The sequence below is a fragment of the Rhipicephalus sanguineus genome, chromosome 11 (assembly GCF_013339695.2).
Source record: "Rhipicephalus sanguineus isolate Rsan-2018 chromosome 11, BIME_Rsan_1.4, whole genome shotgun sequence".
Classification (NCBI taxonomy): Eukaryota; Metazoa; Arthropoda; class Arachnida; order Ixodida; family Ixodidae; genus Rhipicephalus; species Rhipicephalus sanguineus.
In genome coordinates, this window is record NC_051186.1 from 31,810,630 (window position 1) to 31,833,682 (window position 23,053).

General features: G+C 47.2%; 1 protein-coding gene across 1 annotated transcript; it reads left to right on the forward strand.

Moving 5' to 3' along the window:
* The first annotated feature begins 947 nt into the window (after positions 1-947).
* On the forward strand, positions 948-22,189 carry LOC119374485 (microtubule-associated proteins 1A/1B light chain 3A). The gene is made up of 5 exons (XM_037644591.2): positions 948-1,096; positions 1,839-1,955; positions 20,744-20,799; positions 21,283-21,389; positions 21,996-22,189. The coding sequence occupies exons 1-5, from the start codon at positions 970-972 to the stop codon at positions 22,156-22,158; spliced, it is 570 nt and encodes a 189-aa protein (XP_037500519.1). The 5' UTR covers positions 948-969; the 3' UTR covers positions 22,159-22,189.
* The last annotated feature ends 864 nt before the right edge of the window (positions 22,190-23,053 follow it).

The window sequence follows — 23,053 nt, forward strand, 5'->3', positions numbered from 1 at the left end:
CAGGGGGGGGGGGGGCGCCCTCTCATAGTCGCCTAAGGTGAGGGAGGGGGGCTGAAAAGTTTGCCACATACGTTTTCTCAGTTAGACCTGTCCCGTCATTGCTTAAAGGGACACTAAAGAGAAACAATGAATTGGTTTAGATTGATAAAGTGTGCTCGGAGAACTCTTGTGTAGTTTATTTCACCACCATAGGTTTATTATTAGAGGAGAAAACCTGTTTCATTTTTAAATTTCGCGCCGAACTTTGTAAGTCGTGACGTAAAAGATTTCCAAGAGCATTTAACGTATTTTGGCGCCACTGGCTCGACGAAGTTTCCACAATCTCGTTATGTAAAGTCTCTGGCCCCCTTAGAGGACAATGCATTTCGATTTAACCGATTAGGAACTACGTAGGCCCAAGCAGGCGCCCCGGGAGGCCAAGGCACTTAAATTGCTGGTTCTTAATAAAGTTCATTCCTCCTCCTCCTCCTCACTTTCCCCGCTTATAAACCTGAAACCAGCAATCGTCCCTCTTGCCTGTGCGTGCGTGCGTGCGTGCGTGTGTGTGTGTGTGTGTGTGTGTGTGTGTGTGTGTGTGTGTGTGTGTGTGTGTGTGTGTGTGTGTGTGTGTGTGTGTGTGTGTGTGTGTGTGTGTGTGTGTGTGTGCGCGTGCGTGTGTGTGTGTGTGTGTGTGTGTGTGTGTGTTGCGCTCTTCAATGCGTTCATACCAACTATAGCTCGGCTTTCCTTGCTACCCCCACCCCCACCTCCGGCTACGCCAATATGGAGGAGGGGGGGAGAAGTAAGGCGGGGTTCACTGTGAATACCCGGTACGCAGGTATCACTGCGGTCTCGCACAGTCCTCTAAAGGCCCCACTGCCGCACCCGCCCAGGCCGGAAGAGGCCGGGTCCAAGTCGACGACCGGCGGAGCGCTTGGCGGTGGCGTGCGCACGCAGTCAACGATAAGCGAGCGAAAGTCCGAGTGTACGATGGCCGACCACTATCGATGCCTCGAGGCGGCCGTCGCAGAGGCGCTCCTGGCACACATCCAGTGCTGGTCATTCAAGACGGCTCCCTCAAGCGTCAGCCGAGAACGGAACGCCAAGTTTTACACTGGTAAGCGCAGTACGCATTGTTCAAGTGTGTGCGCGAAAGCCTTCAGCGCCGAGTGCCCTATAGTTCGAAGTGTATTTAAACTGGCGCACTCGCTTAATTGTTTTGCCCGCCACGGTGGTCTAGTGGTGGTCTAGTGGCGACTGCTGAGCCGAAGGTAGCGGGATCGAATCCCAGCCGCGGCGGCTGCATCATGGTGGAGAAGAAATGCTAGAGGCCCGTGTACTTACATTTAGGTGCACGTTGATGTACCCAAGGTGGTCGAAATTTCCGAAGCCCTCCACTGCGGCGTCCCTCATAATCATATCGTGGTTTTGGGACGTTAAACCCCAACAATTGTTATCATAAACAGCTATTTGAAAACAAAATGAAAGCAAGAAAAAAAAGTTACAGTAACTTATACGGGAACGTAAATTGATAGTACGTTAGATAATATACAACAAAACAAACCGAAGAGCCCAGAAAAAATACACGCGTTGTTGTTGTTGTTGTTGTTGTTGTTGTTGTTGTTGTTGTTGTTGTTGTTGTTGTTGTTGTTGTTGTTGTTGTTGTTGTTGTTGTTGTTGTTGTTGTTGTTGTTGTTTATTCAATTTATTCGACATCATTACACGATGCTAAAAGACATAGGCAAGAGAATAGTCAATGATTTGACAAATTCCGTGCCCCCAGTTTAGCATGGCTGTTTTTCTGACGCTATTTCCTGTTCCCTCCCTGTGATGCGGAAAAAAAAAAAAAACTCGATCAGGCTGGAGCCCGTGGGTGTACTCTAGCTTCCTGTCACCGAACGAACTCGACGACTCCGGATACCACAGCCTATCTCGCAGGCCCTTCGGAGAGGCACCAGCCAAGACGCCACAGCCGGGTGAGCGTGCATTTATTTATTTTTAAGGCGAAAGCTTTAAATACCTTTTCAACCGCGAAAAGTGTCCGTCGGCGGTTCCAATACGAGTGATGCAAAAAAATCAACCACGTGATCATGTCACCATATGAGGTCAAAATGACGTCATCTGATGACATCGTCTCTTGGTCAAAGGTGGACCGATCACGGAGGCAGTGCAAAACCAGGTGAGATGCTGAAAGCTTGCAATGCCTCCGATCCTGGAGGCAATGCAAAAACACGTTAGGTGCAGACAGCTGTCGGTGAGGGACGCGAGAGGATCGATACATCGGCTGAGAAAAAAAAAGAAGATGGATTTCGCCTTCGAGTCGTCTTAGGCGATTGCATAGGGGAGCCTTTGAGTTTCTGTATTTTTATTTTGAAATATTGTCAGTCCCTCCCAGGGATTATTATAGGGGTGGAAAGTGAATACATAAACGAAGTGCACGAAAAGTGATGCTAACTACACAGTATACGCTCAACAGAAAAAAAATCTAAGCCAAAGAAAAAAATTACAACAGTTTTGCGCAACTAATAATTCCAAGAAGACTACTACAACAACGAGAGAAAGGGGGAAAACAAGGAAGACGATATATGCCTGTGTCAAACAGCTTCTTACACGAGTTCAGTAAACATTTCTAGCGTAGGCTGAACAAGAGTATACGTTAATTCACAAGTTCGTCGGTGATCAGCACAGTTTCCTTTATAGCTACACCACAGGGTAAGTAAGTACTACCGCACTGATCGATTAGAACCGGTGCCTGGAGTTGAAAATGCATCACACACACACACTTACTTTCAACAGTGCGCTAGCCTGGGCATGTTCCCGTCAGCGCGGATTTCGAAAGGTATAGACAACGTAAAATAAATAAATAAATAAATAAATAAATAAATAAATAAATAAATAAATAAATAAATAAATACAAGTGGCGACTCCGCCTGCTACGTAAAACTCACAGGGTCCCTTAAACACGACGCGAAGGCGAAAGCCATCTTCTTTTTCTTCTGAGTCGATGTGCTGATCTTGTCCCCCCCCCCCTCGAAAGCTTTCTGCACCTGACGTGGCTTTGCACTGCCTCCAGGATCGGAGGCACTTAACCTGCTTTTGCACTGCCTCCGTGATCGGCCCACTTTTGACCAAGATACGATGTCATGCGGTGACGTCATGATGTGACGTTACGTCACAGTGACGACAGGGTGACGTCATAATGACGTCGCAAATTTTGGTGATTGTGACGTCACGATGAGGTCATATGGTGACGTCATCGCGTGATGATGATTTCTTTGGATTACTTGTCTCCGACTTTCGCGTTTCATGAGGCATCGCCAGCTTTTGCGTTTGATGAGACATCTAAGGCTGTCGCCTTAATAACTGCAGTTCCGCCTCACGTCGCATACTTTCGTTCGCCATTTTGTGGGCGCACGTTTGCCCACGTGTTCGGTGCACTAGTCATAGTGAACCTGCCAAATACCATTTCTCAAAAGACTAAAGGGGCCTAGATAAAAAAGACCTGAATGCGAATATAAGGAAAATCATTGATGTCAGTATCCAGCCACTTTCACACACCCCTCGACACGCACGCTGCCTGTTATGGTGCCTGACTGCTGACCCGAAGGTCGCAGGATCGAATCCCTGCCGCGGCGGCCGTATTTCGATGGAGGCGATATTCTAGAAGCCCGTGTGCTTAGATTTAGGTGCACGTTAAAGAACCACAGGTGGTCTATATTTCCGCAGCCCTCCACTACGGCCTCCCTCATAATCATATCGTGGTTTTTGGAACGTAATACCCAAACGGTTATTATTACCCCACCTTCTGAAATCCACGTCACGATTGCCGTCAAGAGCTACGCGAATGGCATATAGCTCTCGGGGGCGGTCAGCAATTTGTGACACTTGCTTTCGCTACAGATATGCGCACGGGGAATACAGAAGTACATCTCGAAAATCTTGTTCCGTTGACAATCTTTCTGGTCAACCGCAGCGGTTAACTGCTGAACACAGTTTTTTTTTTTTTTTAGTGATAAAAGCACTATCGCCCGACTGTAGCAGTGTACGGGAGAACGCCGAGGAGATTACAGTACAGAGCTGCGCAAGAAGTGGGACGACAATCAGGAACGAGCGGTCGTATATAGCGCACCCACTCCCAATCGCCTAAGGCACATCATCATCATCATCATCATCCTGAGTATGCCCACTACAGTCCTGTGCTTGCTGAGGCCACGTTATCCCCGCAAACATTCTGACTCTCACCTAACTTTCTGCCTCCCCCCTCGCGCGCTTGCATTCCCTTGGAATTCGGTCTGTTACCCTTAATGACCAGCAGTTATTTGGGCTTCTCGCTACATAAATAAGAGGCCGAAATCGACTGGTTTCGCCTAAGATGTCCTTAACACGCGTACTTTTCTTACGTGTTGCTCCGGTAAGGCACGCAAATGGCTCTCTGTTCGAAAGCAATGTTTGTGATCGGACTGGTTTGTAACTCACTGTGAAAAATACGACACAGCAGTGGACGACGGGCCATAGACAAAGAAGCGCCAGTTCGAGAACGCCAACGAACTAGACCAGACCAGCTGGAAGCAGTTCCTGCAATACCTCCGGTAACGTGAGAACGCTGACAGCGCACTGGCCAGGAAAAAGCGGACGAGAGAAAAATAAAACAAAGAAGAAGGAAATAAAGAAAAAAACGGGCTTCTCCAGAGTGAATGGAAACATGGAAGCTGCTGAGCAGCAGCGCCTCGCGATAACCGATAAGTTCGCGACCAAACACGAGCTAGCGTTACGAGGGGTCTCAACAATGAACCGGAAATATTGGGGCCAAAGTCCGGTGGTCTGCGAGGGCACGGAGGTTCCGAATGGACAACGAACCCACGGCGACTGGTCACGGGGCGTTTTGCAAACAGTGGACTTCGAGATCCGCATACGTTTGCGTTCGTCGCAAACGGATGTGGAGGGAAAGCAGACGACACGCGTACGGGGTTGTGTCGTCTGCTTAGGCGGTCCCTGTTGGGTTGCGTAATAGTCTTGTTGCGAGACGCGTGTGAATGAGTGAAGTGCGCGATAAGAAATTCGTACAGTCAGATAGGAAAACAAGGGAAACGTAAACAAGGATTCCGGCTAGACAAACTTCCGGTGGCGATGATAATAGTGCGCCACACTTACCCAATCTCCGCTCATTGCTACTACATACATGGTACGGCGCAAGTTCGCGCTCGTTGCATCTAACTGCCGAAATATGTACATATTTCTGTTTGATAGTAAGCCTACAGATTATTTATAAACTGCTTCAAAGTCAAATTCTGTACAGGGAAGAACTTTTACATGTCGCAGATTATCCAGAATAGTCCGTCGTGTTGAGAATGGGCACAGCTAGAAATGTTTTTCGGAAGGGGAGGGGGGGGGGGATTCAACCACTCTTTATGTATGGACGTGTGTGCCTTTGTATATATGTGTGTATACCATATACACATGCAAAAACCAACCCCCCTCCCTTCCCACGTGAGGGTAACACACGTGCACAAATAACATCAGGCATGCAAATTGCACCACGCATGCTATCACGCTTATCATGCGGGTCCCGAGGGCTGGCGGCATTATTGGGGTCTCCCTTTTCGGAGGTGCACTGAGGTACGGGGGCGCAGTCACTTTTCTTTTTGTTGTTGTTCGTTTCCTGACGTCACTTCCGTTTCTTTTTTTTTTTTTTTTCGCGTAGAGCGGCCAGGAGCGCCTGCATGTTTTCAAAAGTCGTTTTTTTCTTTTTGCGCGGGTAGGAACAACACTGTGCAGAGACCTTTAATCGCGATTTGGCTAACCTCAGAGCCAAACTCGATCCGTGTCGGCCCTGATCGCGATCAAAAGTGTTCGTACGACACCGGTATATGACACGGTATGAAAGCAAGCTTGACGGCTCGCAGAAGTTCGAGCCATCGTGGTGACCGCTGTTATGACGGTGGATACGCAGGTCGTTGAAGGCGCACGTAATATTTCCAAGGTTATTGTCGTGATCGACTTGAACATAAGCCTCCTGTGTTCCCGAAGAATCTGACCTGGAAACTGGACTCGCTTGAGCGCTGGCCAGACGTCAGCTGAGTTCAATAACGAACTGTCGATCGCATCCTGGATTAAGCGTTGTACGTATACATACGACATCACGTTGGCTGTCGATCGCGATCAGAAGTGTCCGTGCGACACGTTATTATGGTACGGTGTGAAGGCAAGCTCGACGGCACGCAGAATTTCGAGCCATCGTGGTGTCGGCTGTGATGACGGTGGCAGTGATACCTTTCTCTTTGGTGATACAATGATACACGGTTTGTTGCTTTTGTTCCTGCAACATTGCTCGATTTATTATTCGTGCGCCTGCGACGCGCGAGTAAAGATTGGATACGACATACGGCCAGCCCACGGGCCACCAAGTAGCTGTTTGGTACTGGAACGACGGCCAACGTAATAATCCAGGATGCGGTCGACATTGGACGCGTCCTCATTAAAGTATTAACATATTTAGCGCGCATTAACTAATGCTCCACTCACCCAGCCAACTCGTTCAGCAGTTTTAATTCCAGAGTTCGTTACTGAACTCAGCCGACGTCTGGCCAGCGCTCAAGCGAGTCCAGTTTCCAGGTCAGATTCTTCGGGAACACAGGAGGCTTATGTTCAAGTCGATCACGACAATAACCTTGGAAATATTACGTGCGCCTTCAACGACCTGCGTATCCACCGTCATAACAGCGGTCACCACGATGGCTCGAACTTCTGCGAGCCGTCAAGCTTGCTTTCACACCGTGTCATATACCGGTGTCGTACGGACACCTGATCTACTTGATCGCAATCAGGGCCGACACGGATCGAGTTGGCTTTGAGGTTAGCCAAATCGCGATTAAACGATTAAACCATGCAGCCGACCTTGATGCAGCGATCAAATGTGCCCGTGTCAGCAGAGAACATCGTGTCAGCCTGTCGGCGCTGTCGGGTTAGTCGGGTCCATGCTCTGCAGTGTTGTCCTTCCTACCCGCGCAAAAAAAAAAAAAAAATAAAAAAAAATAAAAAAATAATGATTTCAGAAAACATACAGCCGCTCCACGCAAAAAAAAAAACGGAAGTGACGTCAGGAAACGAACAACAACAAAAAGAAAAGTGACTCCGCCCCCGTACCTCAATGCACCTCCGGAAAGGGAGACCCCATTATTGTGAGAAACTCTATGGCTGGCGGTGATGATAATTATGACGATGATGATAATGATAAAATTTGACGTGAGCTACCTAGAGGTCCATTCGATTGACCGTGCGCTTTGAATTGCACTTACAGCTGCTGTTCAGCGTCCGTTTTTTATCGTAAAAAGCCCGTGCAGCAGGCCCTCCATGCACTTAGAGCAACAGAGAGCTGAGTTAGTTGGTGGGTATTCATGTTAAAAAGACAGGGCGTGCAAACACGGACACAAGAGAGGAGTCAGGACACCACAAACGTGTTTGTGGTGTCATGAATTATATTTTTGTCCGTGTTTGCCAGCCTGTCTTTTTAACATTAATACCTCCATGTCCTGCACGAGCCCTGTACTGTTGAGTGCAGGAAATTCTGTGCACTGATTCTGAAACGAAGCTTGAACTTCGTTAACAAGGTGGCCTTTGTACAAATAGCGCCATGACGAACCGATTCAACAAATCGAGAAGTGCCGCACCTCTTGAGTTCAGAGGGAACAGTCAAACCGAACGAGTCTTATGCGTTACAGTTCCATAGCCCAGCATTCTGCGCCTATCTTGTGTTTCATCTCATAGAGAGACTATCGGGCTCACGTGCGTCGCTCTAGGCCTCGCAGTATGGCTACTCCGAGAGACAATGAGAAAGGGAGATTGGCTGAAACTAGAGTGTGCTTCTAGTACACTCTATAGCTGAAACCAATGCACGTAGGGATTGTTACTTCCATGGCAGGCGTTGGCGAGCCCTGAGGAGTGCTTGCATAGACAAATAAAGAGTTCCTTACAATATGCCATTCTGTATCCGGTACTCATATCTCTAGTGCCTCTACGACCGACCTATTTGTAACTGATACGCTTGTGAGCGGTGCGGCATCGCACGCGCCTTTTCTTCCTCCGCACAGCCTGCTCCAATGCGCATCGGGTACGAAACGGAGCGCGGCCCAACGCGATAAGCTCGGCTGCGGATGTAAAGTAGGCCTAACCTTGGCGGTCAGTGCCCGGCCGTGTCCCCGTTCCGTGATGCATGCTGGGACGCACAATGCAGCTCACAAATCACTAAATTGTAAGCTATCCCGTGGCCACCGAGAACTTCAATTTCAAAAGACACTAAAGAGAAACAATAAATTAGTTTAGACAAATAAATTATACTCTGAGAACTCTGGTGTCGTCCATCTCACCACCACAGGTTTATTAGTATACGAGAAAAGCAATGTGAAACCCGTTACTTTTAAAATTCCCGCCGAAATCTTCGATGGTGACGTCACGGATTTCAAAGTGTTCGTATTTTGGACACATTGGCTGGACGAAACTTCCTGGAAGTTGGTATGTTAAGTCCTTGGTTTCCTCAGAAGACAATGTACTTCATTTTTACCGATTATGAAACCACATATGCCCTAGTAGACGCCGTCAAAATATATGAAGTCACGGCAACTGGTGCAGGAGCTTCAAGGTGGCGTCACCACCCGCATTTTCTTTTCGCGCGTTTTCTCGCTTGCCAAGCGTCTTCTCGCAGCAAGCGTGGTGATTTCGGTATCGTGAAAGAGTAATTTACAAATACGAGAAAAATCGTTTTTATCTTTAGTGCCCCTTTAACAACGAATCTATCAGACTGTGGCGGAGGCCATCAAAGCCAAATACGCTCGCCGGGCCCCATCGAAAATCTCGGCTGTAGACTAAATAATGTTGTAGAGCGCTGTCTATAGGCAGCATTTTACCACAGCAATTTTCATTATCATGAAACGACAGGACAGAAGAACACACACGAACCTACCGTCTTTCTTGAAGAGCCACGAACAACCTGTGAATATACAAAGAACGAGCGTGTTATTTTATCCTGGCGTTTCTTGTCTTTTTGGCATAATTCTTGATTCCCGTGACGTCATGAGGAAATAAGTTCTCGATTGGTCCATGTACGAGGGATATCAATTGTGCATTGTTTCCTACCAGCCATGCAGTCGCAGGCCCGTTTTGCCTTGTCAAGCATGATCAACTGATTTCACTTCGTTTTGTGCGTTTTCGACTGCGCAGATAACAGCGTGTAGCCTGATAGGCTCAACGCTTAGTGCTCATATCTTCCACGTGTTTCATAAAAAAAAAAGATAAGTGACGAGGAAGAGTATTGCCTATAGGAAGGGTAGTGAAGGCGAGAAGGAAACCACTCTCTCGTCTTTGAACGCGGAGTGGTTTAGAGGCCCTTTCATAATGAATCCGTACAAAGTAGCCCTATCCGCTTATTCCACGGTCGCGACTTCCCCTAGTGGGAAAATCGCGATACTCCGTGGTTGGGTCTCCGCACGCATTTCGATCTCGGAGGCTTTCGTTCTGGCAAACGCGGTTGCCCCGTACCAGCCCTCCAAGTTCCGCCCCCCTACCAAAACGGCAGAGGGCAGCACAGGAAAATGAAAGAGGTGGATTGTCAGCCCTACACAACAATTCTCCATTCTATTAAATTATTAGATAGGACAGCATAAATTTAAATGTCACCACGCTCCCAAGAAGTGGGCTTCACTGCCGACCACGGTGTAAGAATATTCAGGTGCTGACACAAAAAATGCACGTTATCAGCAGCATGCGCGTTGCTATGGAGACGACGGCCCCGCTTTTCGTAGCGCCCTCCAAGACGGCGCCGATGAAACTGTAAGTCATCTGATAAAAACCCGAACATTATCTGGACGCGCGTGGATTGCGGTTTCCTATGCGTTGGGGGAAGAGTGTCATCACCTGAGTATATTCTTACACCGTGCTGCCGACGTAGACACTCTCTCCTCTGCCACGACGTAACTGCGACGACCACAAGCGATATTTCTTTCCTGTAAGTGAAATTATCGTCATCCGCCTCTTTGCAACCCAAAGCTACGATGACAACCATGCGCAATTTTTTTTTTTCAGAAAGCTTTCCACAGAAGTAAAATTCGTCGTGATAGGGGATTCGAACCCGAGACCAGGGCGCGGTAGTGCCGGGCTCGAATGAACGAGGTGACACATTCCCGAGACGAGGTAGTCCATTGCAACAAGCTGATTTTTGCTCTGCATGGATAGATCCGAATGATAGTAATCATATGCGTGAGCCCGAGGGGGGACAGGGGGGGGGGGGGCGCCCTCTCATAGTCGCCTAAGGTGAGGGAGGGGGGCTGAAAAGTTTGCCACATACGTTTTCTCAGTTAGACCTGTCCCGTCATTGCTTAAAGGGACACTAAAGAGAAACAATGAATTGGTTTAGATTGATAAAGTGTGCTCGGAGAACTCTTGTGTAGTTTATTTCACCACCATAGGTTTATTATTAGAGGAGAAAACCTGTTTCATTTTTAAATTTCGCGCCGAACTTTGTAAGTCGTGACGTAAAAGATTTCCAAGAGCATTTAACGTATTTTGGCGCCACTGGCTCGACGAAGTTTCCACAATCTCGTTATGTAAAGTCTCTGGCCCCCTTAGAGGACAATGCATTTCGATTTAACCGATTAGGAACTACGTAGGCCCAAGCAGGCGCCGTCAAAAATATGTGACGTCACGGCAAATGGTGCGGGAATTCCAAGGTGGCGTCACCACCTGTATTTTATTTTTGCACGTCTTCTCGCTTATTAAGCGTCTTCTCGCAGCAAGCGTGGTGTTTTTGGTATCATGGAAGACTACTTTACTAATGCGAGAAAAATCGCTTTGCTCTTTAGTGTCCCTTTAAAGAGCTGGGTTATGGCGACGCAGGTTTCTGACGATAATGGCGGCCGAAGGCCCCTGATATCGCATTCCAAGATCTGCTTACTTCCCATCTTTACATCAGGAAAACCAGGGACCAAAGGCAGGCCATTGTGAGAAGCAAGTCATCGCTTCCTTTCCTTTTTTTTTCATCCATTGTGAAACATGTTGTCCTTTGGACTCGACCAACGAAGGGGAGGGGGGGGGGTCTGGGATGAAACAATATCCCCCCCCCTCCTAATGTGATACCCTGCGCACGCCTACGATAGTAACGACCCGTTTGGAGTGAGTGGTTGGCAAATGCCTCCAAGCTCGTGGTTCTTTTCCGAGAAGCAACGCCACCTGTCACAGATAACGCAAAATACACGCGAAGCGGATCGCGAGAGATAACCAACGCTGCGTCTCTAACTCGACAGATGGCCAGCCATTCGCTATCGACTCACAACAAAATGCGCAGCTGTTCCAGTTCATACTTTTCCACGCTGCATTTTCCCCGCAGTGTGGAACTCGAAAGCTAGAATAACAGCGGTGCACCTCACTGCGCGTACAGAGTTCGTATATGGTTTATCACCTGGCTTGCTACTCCAGATGTCGGGTGATGGATATGATATACCTATACAATGATCATTATTTGTGTGTTTGCTACCAAGAACCGCAAGTTTCTCTTCCTGCTAACTTCCCTGTTACTCCCTTTGTTCACACACACACACACACACACACACACACACACACACACACACACACACACACACACACACACACACACACACACACACACACCACACACACGCACTAAATATGCTTTTAGCGCTGATCAATTTTGCAATTACGGGCACCTGTGAGATACTGGTAATTTTCCTAGTGGCGATTACAGCGATTAATTACGATGGCCCAAATTGTAGGAGTGTGTAGGCGAGGTGTCCGATTCTCCGATATGTGTGTATGTGTGCGTGTGTATGCATGTTCGTGTACACACGGGCATAGGCTTGCGCAGGGTTGATCATCAGGGGGTGCAAAGGTAAAGTCCCTTAATATACAGAAAGTAGCGACACTCTCCTCCATATACTCTCCAAAGTGTCCAACCCTCCTCTCCCAAGTGTCCAAACCTTACCGATATCATCTCCCAAACGGCCACCGTGAGGGCGCCGGCCCACTAACACGGCTCGCGCCACTTTCCTATCAAGAATGCCATGTCACGCTGATAACGCGCGCAACTTTGGTGACCGCGAAGTCGGGTTCGGCGAAAAATGAAAACATAAGAAAAAAAGAAAGAGGTTCGCGCGCGTTTTCCGGGCGACGGCCCGTGAAGCGTGGAGGTGGGAGGCGGGAGAGGAGGGTGCTCGGCGTGGCGGCTCGGTTAAAAGAAAGACGGTACTTCCCAAAAATATCCAGGGACTTTATGCGAAGGTTCATCACAGCGCCCCCCTCCTTACTAAGTCAATGTGACTTTGTGCCCACCCCCCTCCTCCCCGTGCGCACGCCTATAGCATACGGAATAAAAATTCGAGGGGGCTGCACCTCCCTGCTCTTCTGACTATACGCCTATGCGCCGTTGCAATAAAGCTAGGTCTGTAAAAAGTATCGTTTTATCTCGAATCAGCCGTATGTTCAATCGTCAAATAGTCGCCGGGGAAACACACCGTACTTTCGAGTGCATCCTTATCGGACAGACGCGTCGGAATCTGTCGCATTGATAAGGCACGCTAGACGGGACAAGCGATTACGCCAACCATTCATTGTGAGAAAATAAATAAACGAAATGACCCGGCTGCCGTGAGATTTGCTATAAATATAAGCTCCCCTATGTACTGCGATGCCAAATATGCGTTCACCTTGAGACATATATGCTATACTGCAATCTCATAATCGACCTGGAAGTAATCAGAACGCATGCAATGACCAACTGCCGCTGAAATGCACCTCTTATGACTGTGGCTTTATCAGCGCGGTGTAACGAAACTTATAAATTTAGAGAGCCGGCCTTGCCATTTGCCTTTGCATTTTGTTTTACATGTTTCCTTCATCGTGGGTCCCCCTACAGTCTTCGGACTATGGGACCCTAGTCTGTAAAACGTCTCCTTCATTTTATATATCGCTACATTGCTAATAACAATAAACTTCAAACTTCAAAAGTGCTGATAATCGTCCCGCGTTCTACACCGTTATTGGTGCACGCCCCACAACGAGAAGACACCGGCCACTCGCAGGGTTCCCCATTAGGGGTGGTTGGGTGCGGGTGCAAAGTTTCATCGCAGTGACCCCCTCCCCCCCCCGGTTCGTCGAATTCAAAAGGCAGTAAAATTAGGGGCAGACTTCGCCCCCCCCCGCCCCCTCGGGCGGGCGCGTATGGATGACCGTCACCTGGGTGTAATCTGAACGCTTGCAATGAGCAACTGCCGCTGAAATGCGGCTCTGATGAGTGCGGCTTTATCAGTGCAGTCTAATAACGCTTATAAATTAAGAGAACAGACCGAAAGTGTTGATAAGTCCCGCCACTGTACACCGTTATTTGTGGCCGACAGTAAGACACCGGCCATTGCTACAACCTTGCCGACTTCAGCCGAGAAAGCTTCCAACAATATCATTCCACGCAGCGCCGAGCAACAATCTACGAGAAAGAATGAACGCAGCGCGGCTAAAACAGCTCGCCGCGCAAGCGTCACGCGGCTGCGATTAGAGCCGAATCGGCAGCGCCGATTAGATACCAAAAACTGCAGCAGACAGCCGCACCTCGGCCTCCAACATCGATTCCAGCCAATCGAGACTCGAGCCAAGAGTGGATGCGCCGTGGTGGGCCTTGTGTCGTCACCACACCTAGCGACAAACTTGGAACAAATACGCGCCAACGTAACTACCTGACACGAGCCGACGATACGGTGCCGTGGTCTTTCCGTGGCAAACATATTCCACACGTGTCGTGTAATATGCACGTGCGCCTTCGTCCTGTCGTCCTGCCTTCTCGTGTCGTGCGGCCAAGAGGAGACAACGCGAGTGATTGACGTGTGTCCCATTCCCACCCCGTTGGTGCAAATCACGGCCACATGTCGACTGTGGAAGCTTCGCGGAGCTTCAAGGATCAAAGAAGCCTGGGTAATGTGATTGACCTATACTATACATCCGGTACGCGCGTGCAGGATATTTCGACACGCGCAGACGACCGTGAAGCAGATGGCACCGGAACTATGTATATATAATGACAAGCTTTTTGAAGTGTGTCGTCTGTTATCTTGTCGCATCGTGTGCAGTGTTTCATAACGTCGGTCTTCAATGGCGTAGCCAGGGGAGATGGGTTGTTCAACCCCCCCCCCCCTGAAATGTTTGTTTTACACGTGCGTGTGTACACGCCCACATACAAACACACGCACGAACATACAAAAAGGATTGTTGAACACCCCCCAACCCCCCGGAAAACTGGCTATGCCGCTGTCGGTCTTAAACCAACCTGTTCAATAAGTACTATTGCACTTCAACATCTGACTTTAGCTCGTTATATATCCTTTCTTTCTTTCTTTTTTTTTTTGGGGGGGGGGGGGGGCCTACAGCTTCTCCATTAGTAGTTTCATTCTTTTCTCTGCCAGAGTATATAATTGTGCTTCTAGACGAGCGTCAAAGAACCGGCGGCATTCGAATCATTAGGAACAGCCAAGAGGTCGAAAAAGTCTGAGCTGATCTTAGTAAAGGGAGGTTCATGAATTTCTTTTTCCTACATTTCTGTTCGTGTCTAGACGCCTGAAGTTTATTTTAAAGATGAATTACCAGCTGCGTACTTTCGCGAGTAGCACATATAACTGTCGTGGCATGCCAAACCGACGTAATATCGATTCGTCTATATTCATATATATACACAATGTTACGGTGCTCGACTACTGACACGAAGGTCGTGGGATCGAATCCACTGTCAGTGATCGAATCCCGGCCGCATTTCGATGAAGGCAAAATGCAAGAGGCCCGTGTACTATCGGCGACAAATGAAACGCTAACAGCGGCAAGCATTAGCAATGCCACATGTGCGCGCAGTTGAGTGATGAAAAAATGAACATGCAGCGATTATGTGCTTCTCACAATGGCCTGCCTTTGGTACCTGGCTTTCCGGTAGTAAATATGGGAAGTACACAGATAATGAAATGCAACGGGCCCCTTGCATTAACAGGCGCGCAGCACTCCGATTTGGCAGCACTGCGCATGTCCCTGGCGATGACTAGACAGCGCGCACTACACCATTGGTAATGCTTGACGCTGTTCGCGTTTCATATGACGCCGACAGTGTTTAGATTTAGGCCATAGCCTCCTATATACCATATAGGAGGGTATGTTCAGGCGCACGTTAAAGAATCCCAAATGGTCGAAATTTGCGGAGCCCTCCACTATGGCGTCCCTCATAATGATATCGTGGTTTTGGGACGTAAAAACCCCAACAATTGTCATTATTAACGTATATAATAACGCGTACTTACCTATGGAGCAGAAACCTGGAGGTTCAACTTAAACTGAGGACGACGCAGCGAGCAATGGAAAGGAAAATGATAGATGTAAATTTAAGGGACAAGAAGAGAGCAGAATGGGGCATGGCAGGGAACAAACGGGTGTTAAGGACATCTTAGTCGAAATCAAGAAGAAATGGGCAGGGCATGTAGCGCGTATACGGAAGATAACCGCTGGTCATTAGCAGTAACTCACTGGATTCCAAGAGAAGTCAAACGTGCGAGGGGGAGACAGAAAGTTAGGTTAGTGATTAAGAAGTTTGCGGGTGTAACGTGGCAAACACAGGAGCGGGTTGATGGGCGGAACATGGGAGAAGCCATTGCCCTGCAGTGGGCGTAGTCAGGCTGATGATGATGATGATGATTATATAATGTCCGAAAGTATAATGTAGGCATGGAGGAAAGAAAAATGAATGTAGGCTCTTATGTGGCACTGGAATGGTAGATATATGTAAGAGAACGCGGGCTTCAGAAGTGTTCTTCAAGCGGAGGATCTTAATATTTCCCGAGGCGTGAGTTTGGGTTGGCTTCCCTGCAGCATGCAAGTTTGCATCTCATTCTGATTTAAAATATTCCAGCGCTACTTTTGACAAGGACAGGGCAGAGAAGTGCATGACATGACTGGCGCTGACTCCAACTAAGTTTAACCACACGAATTACACTTTATAGCAAATGAAGGCAATAAGCGCATGCGTAATCATAAAGGGTAGATTAGGGTGCAGGGCTTTGTGCAAAACTATCAACTTTTGTTTAGTATTCTAAATTCACAGGCACGCATCTCATCGGCCGCTTATTGTCAGCGGGCTGACCGAAACCGGCAGGAAATAAAACAAAACGTGCAAAACAACGGCTCACCGGAAAAGAAAACGCGATCTTATGTATTCCTGAATTCGACTTGAAAGGAACACATGGAACTACAGGTCTGATTTAGAAACGAGAAGTGGGCCCTCGTGTGGGAACATGATTATCAGGACTATGGAATAATCGAAGATAGAGAATAGTTGTCTGCCAAGTTCAACGAAAAACAAAATAGAATAAACGGGAATGCACGGCTGGCGAGCAGTGGGCGATGCATATATTCAATTTAATTATACTGGGCGGATATTTTGGCGGATTTTAGCGATCGCACAGTGGGCATGGACATTGGGTCTGTCCTGCGGACGCTGAAGGTTGGGGAGGAGGAGGCATGCTTCAGCAGACTTGGGGCAGCAACAGATGAGATAGAAATGTCAAGTAGGTGACGGTATGATGAAGTTGTTTGTTTTATTATTTCCGCAACGGGCGCGTGATTGACCGCATATGCACGCTCCCGAGCTACGGCAGTGTAGCCAACATGCAGGAGACTATCAATTGCGTGCATCGCTGCAACAGTCCGTATGCCACCGGTCAGGGGCGTAGCCAAGGGGGGGTTGGGGGGGTTCAAACCCCCCCCGAAATTTTTCAGTTTTGCTTGCGTATATAGACACGCACACATACAAACGCACGCACGAACATACATAAAGTATGGTTGAACCCCCCCCCCCCCCCCCCGAAAAAAATTTCTGGCTACGCCCCTGCCACCGGTGACCAGGAAGTAACAACTGCGGGCGTTAGCTATTCGCCTCAGCATGGTCTCGATCGCACAAACTGATAGGGATGTCCCTGCGTACTGTCATTGCTTTTTCGGTCTCTCCGCGCCGGCACGGATTACCATGACTCCAGATAGAAGTAGGCTAATACGTTCATAAGGACAAAAGCTGAAGCTGCCTATAGGGAACCCAAGTTCAGGTTTGGGAGCGACGTTCGCGCGGCCGATCTATGCTGCCGGAGAAGGCGGTTTGTCGCCGGATTCGGCAGCGGCGGCGGCAAGGATACGTGTGCGCATGTGCTCCTCATTCGGCCCGGAGCACTGCTAGTCAGCAATAGTTACATTGTGACGCACCACAGGTGCAATCCGAGAGCTCTGCGCGTGCGCGGAAGCGGGGTTGACAGTGTTGCGGCGAAAGGAGACGCGCCGTGGATATTCGCAGTCGCGATAAGAGCAGTGGCGCCGCTCCTTTCTGTACTTTGGCACAGAAGTACAAAAGCTGCCGCACGCCACAGCTTCTGCAGTGCATTTTTGGGGGATTCGCGCGTATTTAACACATCGCAGAGGGGATTATGGCGGCACCCAAGGAGCCGTCCTTGAAAAGGTAGCACTGCCGCACCATTCGAGCTCTTGCGTCGTACATAAGTGCGACGGAAATGCGACAGGTAGCGACTAAGTCCTGCAGGCAGGGGCGGCGCCAGGATTTTTTTACTGGGGGGCATCCGCGACAAGTGAGTTCCTTCAGGGGGGCAGGGAGGCTGAGAACATATGCATTGTGTTTTTACTATGCTTGCGCTTGGGGGAGGGGGCAAAGGGGGGGGGGGGGGGCAGGCGGAAATTTTGGGGGGCTCCAGCCCCCCCATACCCCCCCACTGGCGCCGCCCCTGCCTGCAGGGCTGTGTTGTCTGTGCAGTGCGCAAGAAGTATCGAAGGTTTTTCTTTGCCATTATCTTTGCGGAATGAGCTATGTCCTTCCTGTGGTATGCACTGTGCGCGTGCTGTTTGCCTGCAGCTCGAACGGCGATAACAACCCCGAGGAAACAATGCCTCCTAAAATGTTTGCTGCGCATGCATGTTCGCTCCAGACTCCCTTGTCAGCCAGCGTATCAGCGCATAAATTATACTCTGGGAATTCTACTGTCGATAATTTGACCATTATAGGTTTATTAATAAACGAGAAAATCAAGGTCAATGTTTCATTTTTCAAATCTCGCGCTAAAATCCCCTTACGTGACGTTACGGATTACAATGTTTTTTTCGTATTTTGGTGACACTGGCTCAGCGAAATTTCCTGAAGCTTGGTACGTTGAGTCTACCGCCACTCAGAGGACAATGTACTCCATTTTTACCGATTAGAAACTACTTAGGTCCAAGTAGACGCCGTCAAAATCAATGACGTCACGGCGATTGGTGCAGGAACTTCAATGTGGCGCCGCCACTCGTATTTTTTTTCTGCGCGTTATTTTTGCTCGCAGTTACCAAGCGTCTTCACGCGGCAAACGTGGTGACTTTGGTACTGTGGAAGTAATTTACTAATACGAGAAAGTTTTTTTCCTCTCACTTCGTCGTTTTTCTCACTAAAGAGAACGACTTTTCTCGTAGAAAGCCTTTCTACGAGATAAGTCGTTAGTGAATTCGGCTGTAAACACTCCAAACACTGTAAACAGCGCAACACGCTGTTTACAGTGAGTTACCTGGCTTTCCTGCCGTGCTCACAGCATGGCAGGAAAGCCAGCTATACAAGTATGAAAAGTGTCTATAAGCCCGACAAAAGCGACTGAGGAAGCTACATGGCTTTAGCTACGCAATAAAGTAGCATATCACTCGAAAGAGCATTTGTCGGTCAATCTAAAACCGGCAGTTGTTTCTGAAACCTCTTTTGTACGCTTCGCAATCGAAGTTTAAAGAGGCCAAAGTGGGTATAAATTGAGGCAGCTCTCATAGGCTGTGTGGTAATACCTTCGAAGGAAGGTGCTTTGTGGCAGGTTATTAGAATTACGCCTAAAATGTTCTAGTGGTTCCCTAGTATCTAAAACCGTGAGTCGCTTTCGATACCTTGTCTCGTTCTTGAGATATGATTTGTTTTTCGTGTGCTTCCCATTCACTTACGGCGGGGTGCCCGGCCGCCGCCGAGAGATGGCGCGACATGTCATGTCCCGAAATCTTGGGGGATGAAATGCGGGTGGCGACGCCACCCTGAGGTTCCGGCACCAATTGCCGTGACGTCATAGATTTTGAAGGTGTCTAACATTATTTGAGGGGGCAAGTCACTAAACATACCATATTTCGGGAAATTTCGCTGATGCTAGAGGCCCGTGTACTTAGATTTAGGTGCACGTTAAAGAAAGAACCCCAGGTGGTCGAAATTTCCGGAGCCCTCCACAAAGGCGTCCCTCATAATTATATCGTGGTTTTGGACGTTAAACCCCAACAATTATTATTATTATTATCATTAGAAAATTTCGCTGAGCCAATATGACGAAAAAAAAAAAAAAAGAAATCCGTGACGTCCGAGACGGTCCGACATACACGTGCGGAGATTTTGGCGCGAAATTTAAGATTATAACGGTGACCGTCATTTTGACTTGTAATGATAAGCCTGGGATGGTGAATTTAACTATAGCAGTTTTCAATGTGTGCTTTATCGGTCTAAACTGACTGATCGTTTTACTGTAGTGGCCCTTTAACAATACCATCCCCATCGCCTCGCATAAAGCTCGTGTGCGAAAACGACAGGACCCTGACTGTCATAGCTCTTTATAAAAGAATCTGTATTACCTAAAAAAAAAAAAACACCCTGTACAATAATTTCTTTTGCCTATAATGGACATGGTCAAGTTTAAGATTGTATACTTACTTTACAGAAATCATGAACAGCAAAAAGCATAGGTTACAATATTCTAGGAGGCCCAGAGAAAAAGTGGCAAGACTTAGTATAGTGATTTCCATAGATATGCTTTGCATTAGACTTAGTATAGTGATTTCCATAGATATGCTTTGCATTAGAATATTCAGGATTGTATTCCTTGATTCCTCGGAAACCATCGCAAAAGAGGGTAATTCAAGGTACCTTTATTACATGCAATGCAAGCACAAAGTGAGGGTTAAAAAAAAACAACCTTGCAGACATGCTCTTGAGCAGCCAAATCATGCAAAACAAGTGCCATCTCTTGTCAGCTAGATTGTTTCTGCCAGCAAGACGATATCAGCCACACAATATCACACCACTCACAAACATGTCCTTGCTCTTATCTACGAGCTCTTCTGCAGGCAAGGTGGATGTGTGGCATCTCCGTGTTTGACTCATCTCTGAGGAACAATGCATACGAATCTGTTAGGTGTAGCAGCACTGCAGCATTTCAAAGCACACTGAGTACTTCTCAGAACTGCTGCAAGTTGCAGAACTTAGGCAATGGCTTATTTCATCTCAGAAAATACAACATATGCTGTAAAGTTATTAAATGATATGTTACTCAGTAAGACTATGCAAAGTGTATTGCTATGCAATTACATATATTGCTGTACATATTGTATATTATATTGCAATCAGCTCTGCAGAAGCCGACAGCATTGATGAAAGGTTCTGGAACGTTTACAAAAGAATAGTTGTCATGCACATATGCCTAGTGAGTTCACTAGGCATATCTGCTTAGAACAAATTTTGGAGATGGCATCAATATTGAGCATGACACCAATCTGAGGATGACACCATGCTCGAACGTTCCTTGATATTCGGCGCAAAAACTTGTACAAAGCCGTAGTTTTCACATGACAATGTGACATTCTGAAAGTATTGTTTAACTTCTGGTAATCATATTTCCATTTATTTTTTGTTGAACAGGCTCAAGAAAACAGGAGGTTGCTGACATCAGACAACGGTTCCCATCGAAGATACCGGTAAGTCACACACTACCATCTTTTTCTAGATATTTTTTGAACGTGGCATGTCCAAATAACTTACTGCCTTCTCCGCAAATAATAAAAGGTAACCCAATGAGAGAACTCACATGAATGGTGACAAGCGCTACACGATCCACATAAAGCCTTTCTCTGTGCATTTAGTATGTTTAGTATTGAGTATGAAGTAAATCTAAGATGACTCCCAACAATATCTGCATGTTGACGAATATGCATTGGTTATCAGAAAGGCTTTTTTGTGTTCCATGTGACATTACAATAACGTGTGACTGCAACTGCTGGTGGCAAGAACATAAACCAGCTTTGCCTCTTCGTAGGCTAACATCAAGAAACAAAGCACAAGATTTTAGTGAAAATCAATAGGCGATACTGTTTAGTGCATAGCTGTGGCCAGTGCAGTTGCAAAATCCATCCAGAAAACCTTTTCAGATGGCTTGAAAAGCAAAGTGGCATTTCATGCAGGTGATTGTGGAACGCTATGCCAAAGAAAAGAACCTCCCACTCCTAGACAAGACAAAGTTCCTGGTTCCTCAGGAACTTACCATGTCCCAGTTCGTGTCCATTGTGAGGTAAGATCTATAATGTAGCCACTGCACAAATGGCCAGTTGCAGTACAGCTATGCTCAGTTGCACAGTAACTCCCAGGTTTCTGTATGTGCATCACAATGGAGGCTCAGATAGTTTGACAACGTGCCGTTGAGAGCTGGACTGAGGGTTGGAACTTGACTACGGAAGCAGCACTCCAACCCAGAGTTAAACGAAAGAACACCCGCACGCCATGTGTTTGGAGCATTGTTAAATGACTGCAAGCAGTAAATACTGTTTCCCAAGGCTTTCATTCATTAACTGGGCCAGTGCACACAAAAGTCTGTTGATAACAATGTGATTTGGGACTCCTGTCAGTTTCTGGAGGGTGAAAAAAAACTTCTCACCCTCCACAGCGTTCACTCAAAGCGTATAAAACATAAAACCAGGGGCAAGCTCCAGATAAAAACACGCAGCAACAAGGGAACAAAGGCAATACATCCATGTACTGCATTCAGTAATGTAATAAACCAGGCTAGCTGGGGCACAAGCTACTGCAACTTTCCCGTTTTTAAATTTTATATCTTGTTAGTAGTATTTCCAATGCAAGTGAGCATCACTAAGAAAATAATCATGCCTTATCCCCCTAGAAACAGGCTGCAGATCAGTGCCTGCCAATCATTCTACCTGCTTGTCAACAACAGAAGCATGGCCAACCTGTCCAAGACCCTGTCCGACGTTTATGCAGAGTTCCATGACGAAGACGGCTTCCTCTACATCACATATGCCTCCCAAGAAATGTTCGGCTTTTAGGAGAAGCAACACGGATTGTTACGTGCATTTTCTTTTTGCCTGTGCTCATTGTTAAGTTTTTTTACAAACCTTCACCAACATCACCGGCCTTGCTACTTGGCGAAATCTAACAAAGGGCACACCTTGCATTGTCCGAATATCTGCAGATAACCTTCGTTAGTGCAGCCAAGAGAGGAGACCCTTCACACATTTCCTGCTCGCAGAATCTCACATTCAGATGACCGAAGTACAACACCCATTTTGCCTTCTGAATGTTTCATCATATCCCTTCATCGCCCCATCTTTTACATACCATGTGAATACAGAAAATAAAGGAAATTTTCTTTTCCCAACATTTCATGAAAATTTCGTAGCCAGTGCACTTCAAGAGATGTCAACTCTAACACGCATTAAATTAAACTTGTGGACTTCACTGAACGCAAACAAACAGTGCACGAGATTGCATGCTGCATAGCACAAAATCAAGCACTATTGCACCATTGGCATATCAGATTCAATAAATCCATCACTAAAGCGTTTTCTTTTACATAAACTCCAATGTGTACGCTGGTTCTGCACATTTTTATTTCTACATTTCTGACAGTAGAGGTAACTTTCCCAACGCTTTTCCAGGCTTGCACTGTCTGATTTCTTTATATGGTTGAAACCAAAAAAAATAACCGAGTCATTTTGCACTCTTTATTCTGCTTGCTAAAGCTAAAACTCAAGTGGTATATTTGTTTCTCGTCATGGTAATAAGTACACAAGGCAAATAATACAGTAGACTCTTGTTAAGTGGAGCCTGAAGGGACCAGGAAAATATGTTTCGTTAAACAAGAATTCCGTTTACTGAGAGATAAACAAAGGTGCAGAATTCAAGTACGAAACCAATCGTATTAGAGGGAGTTGTTCCATT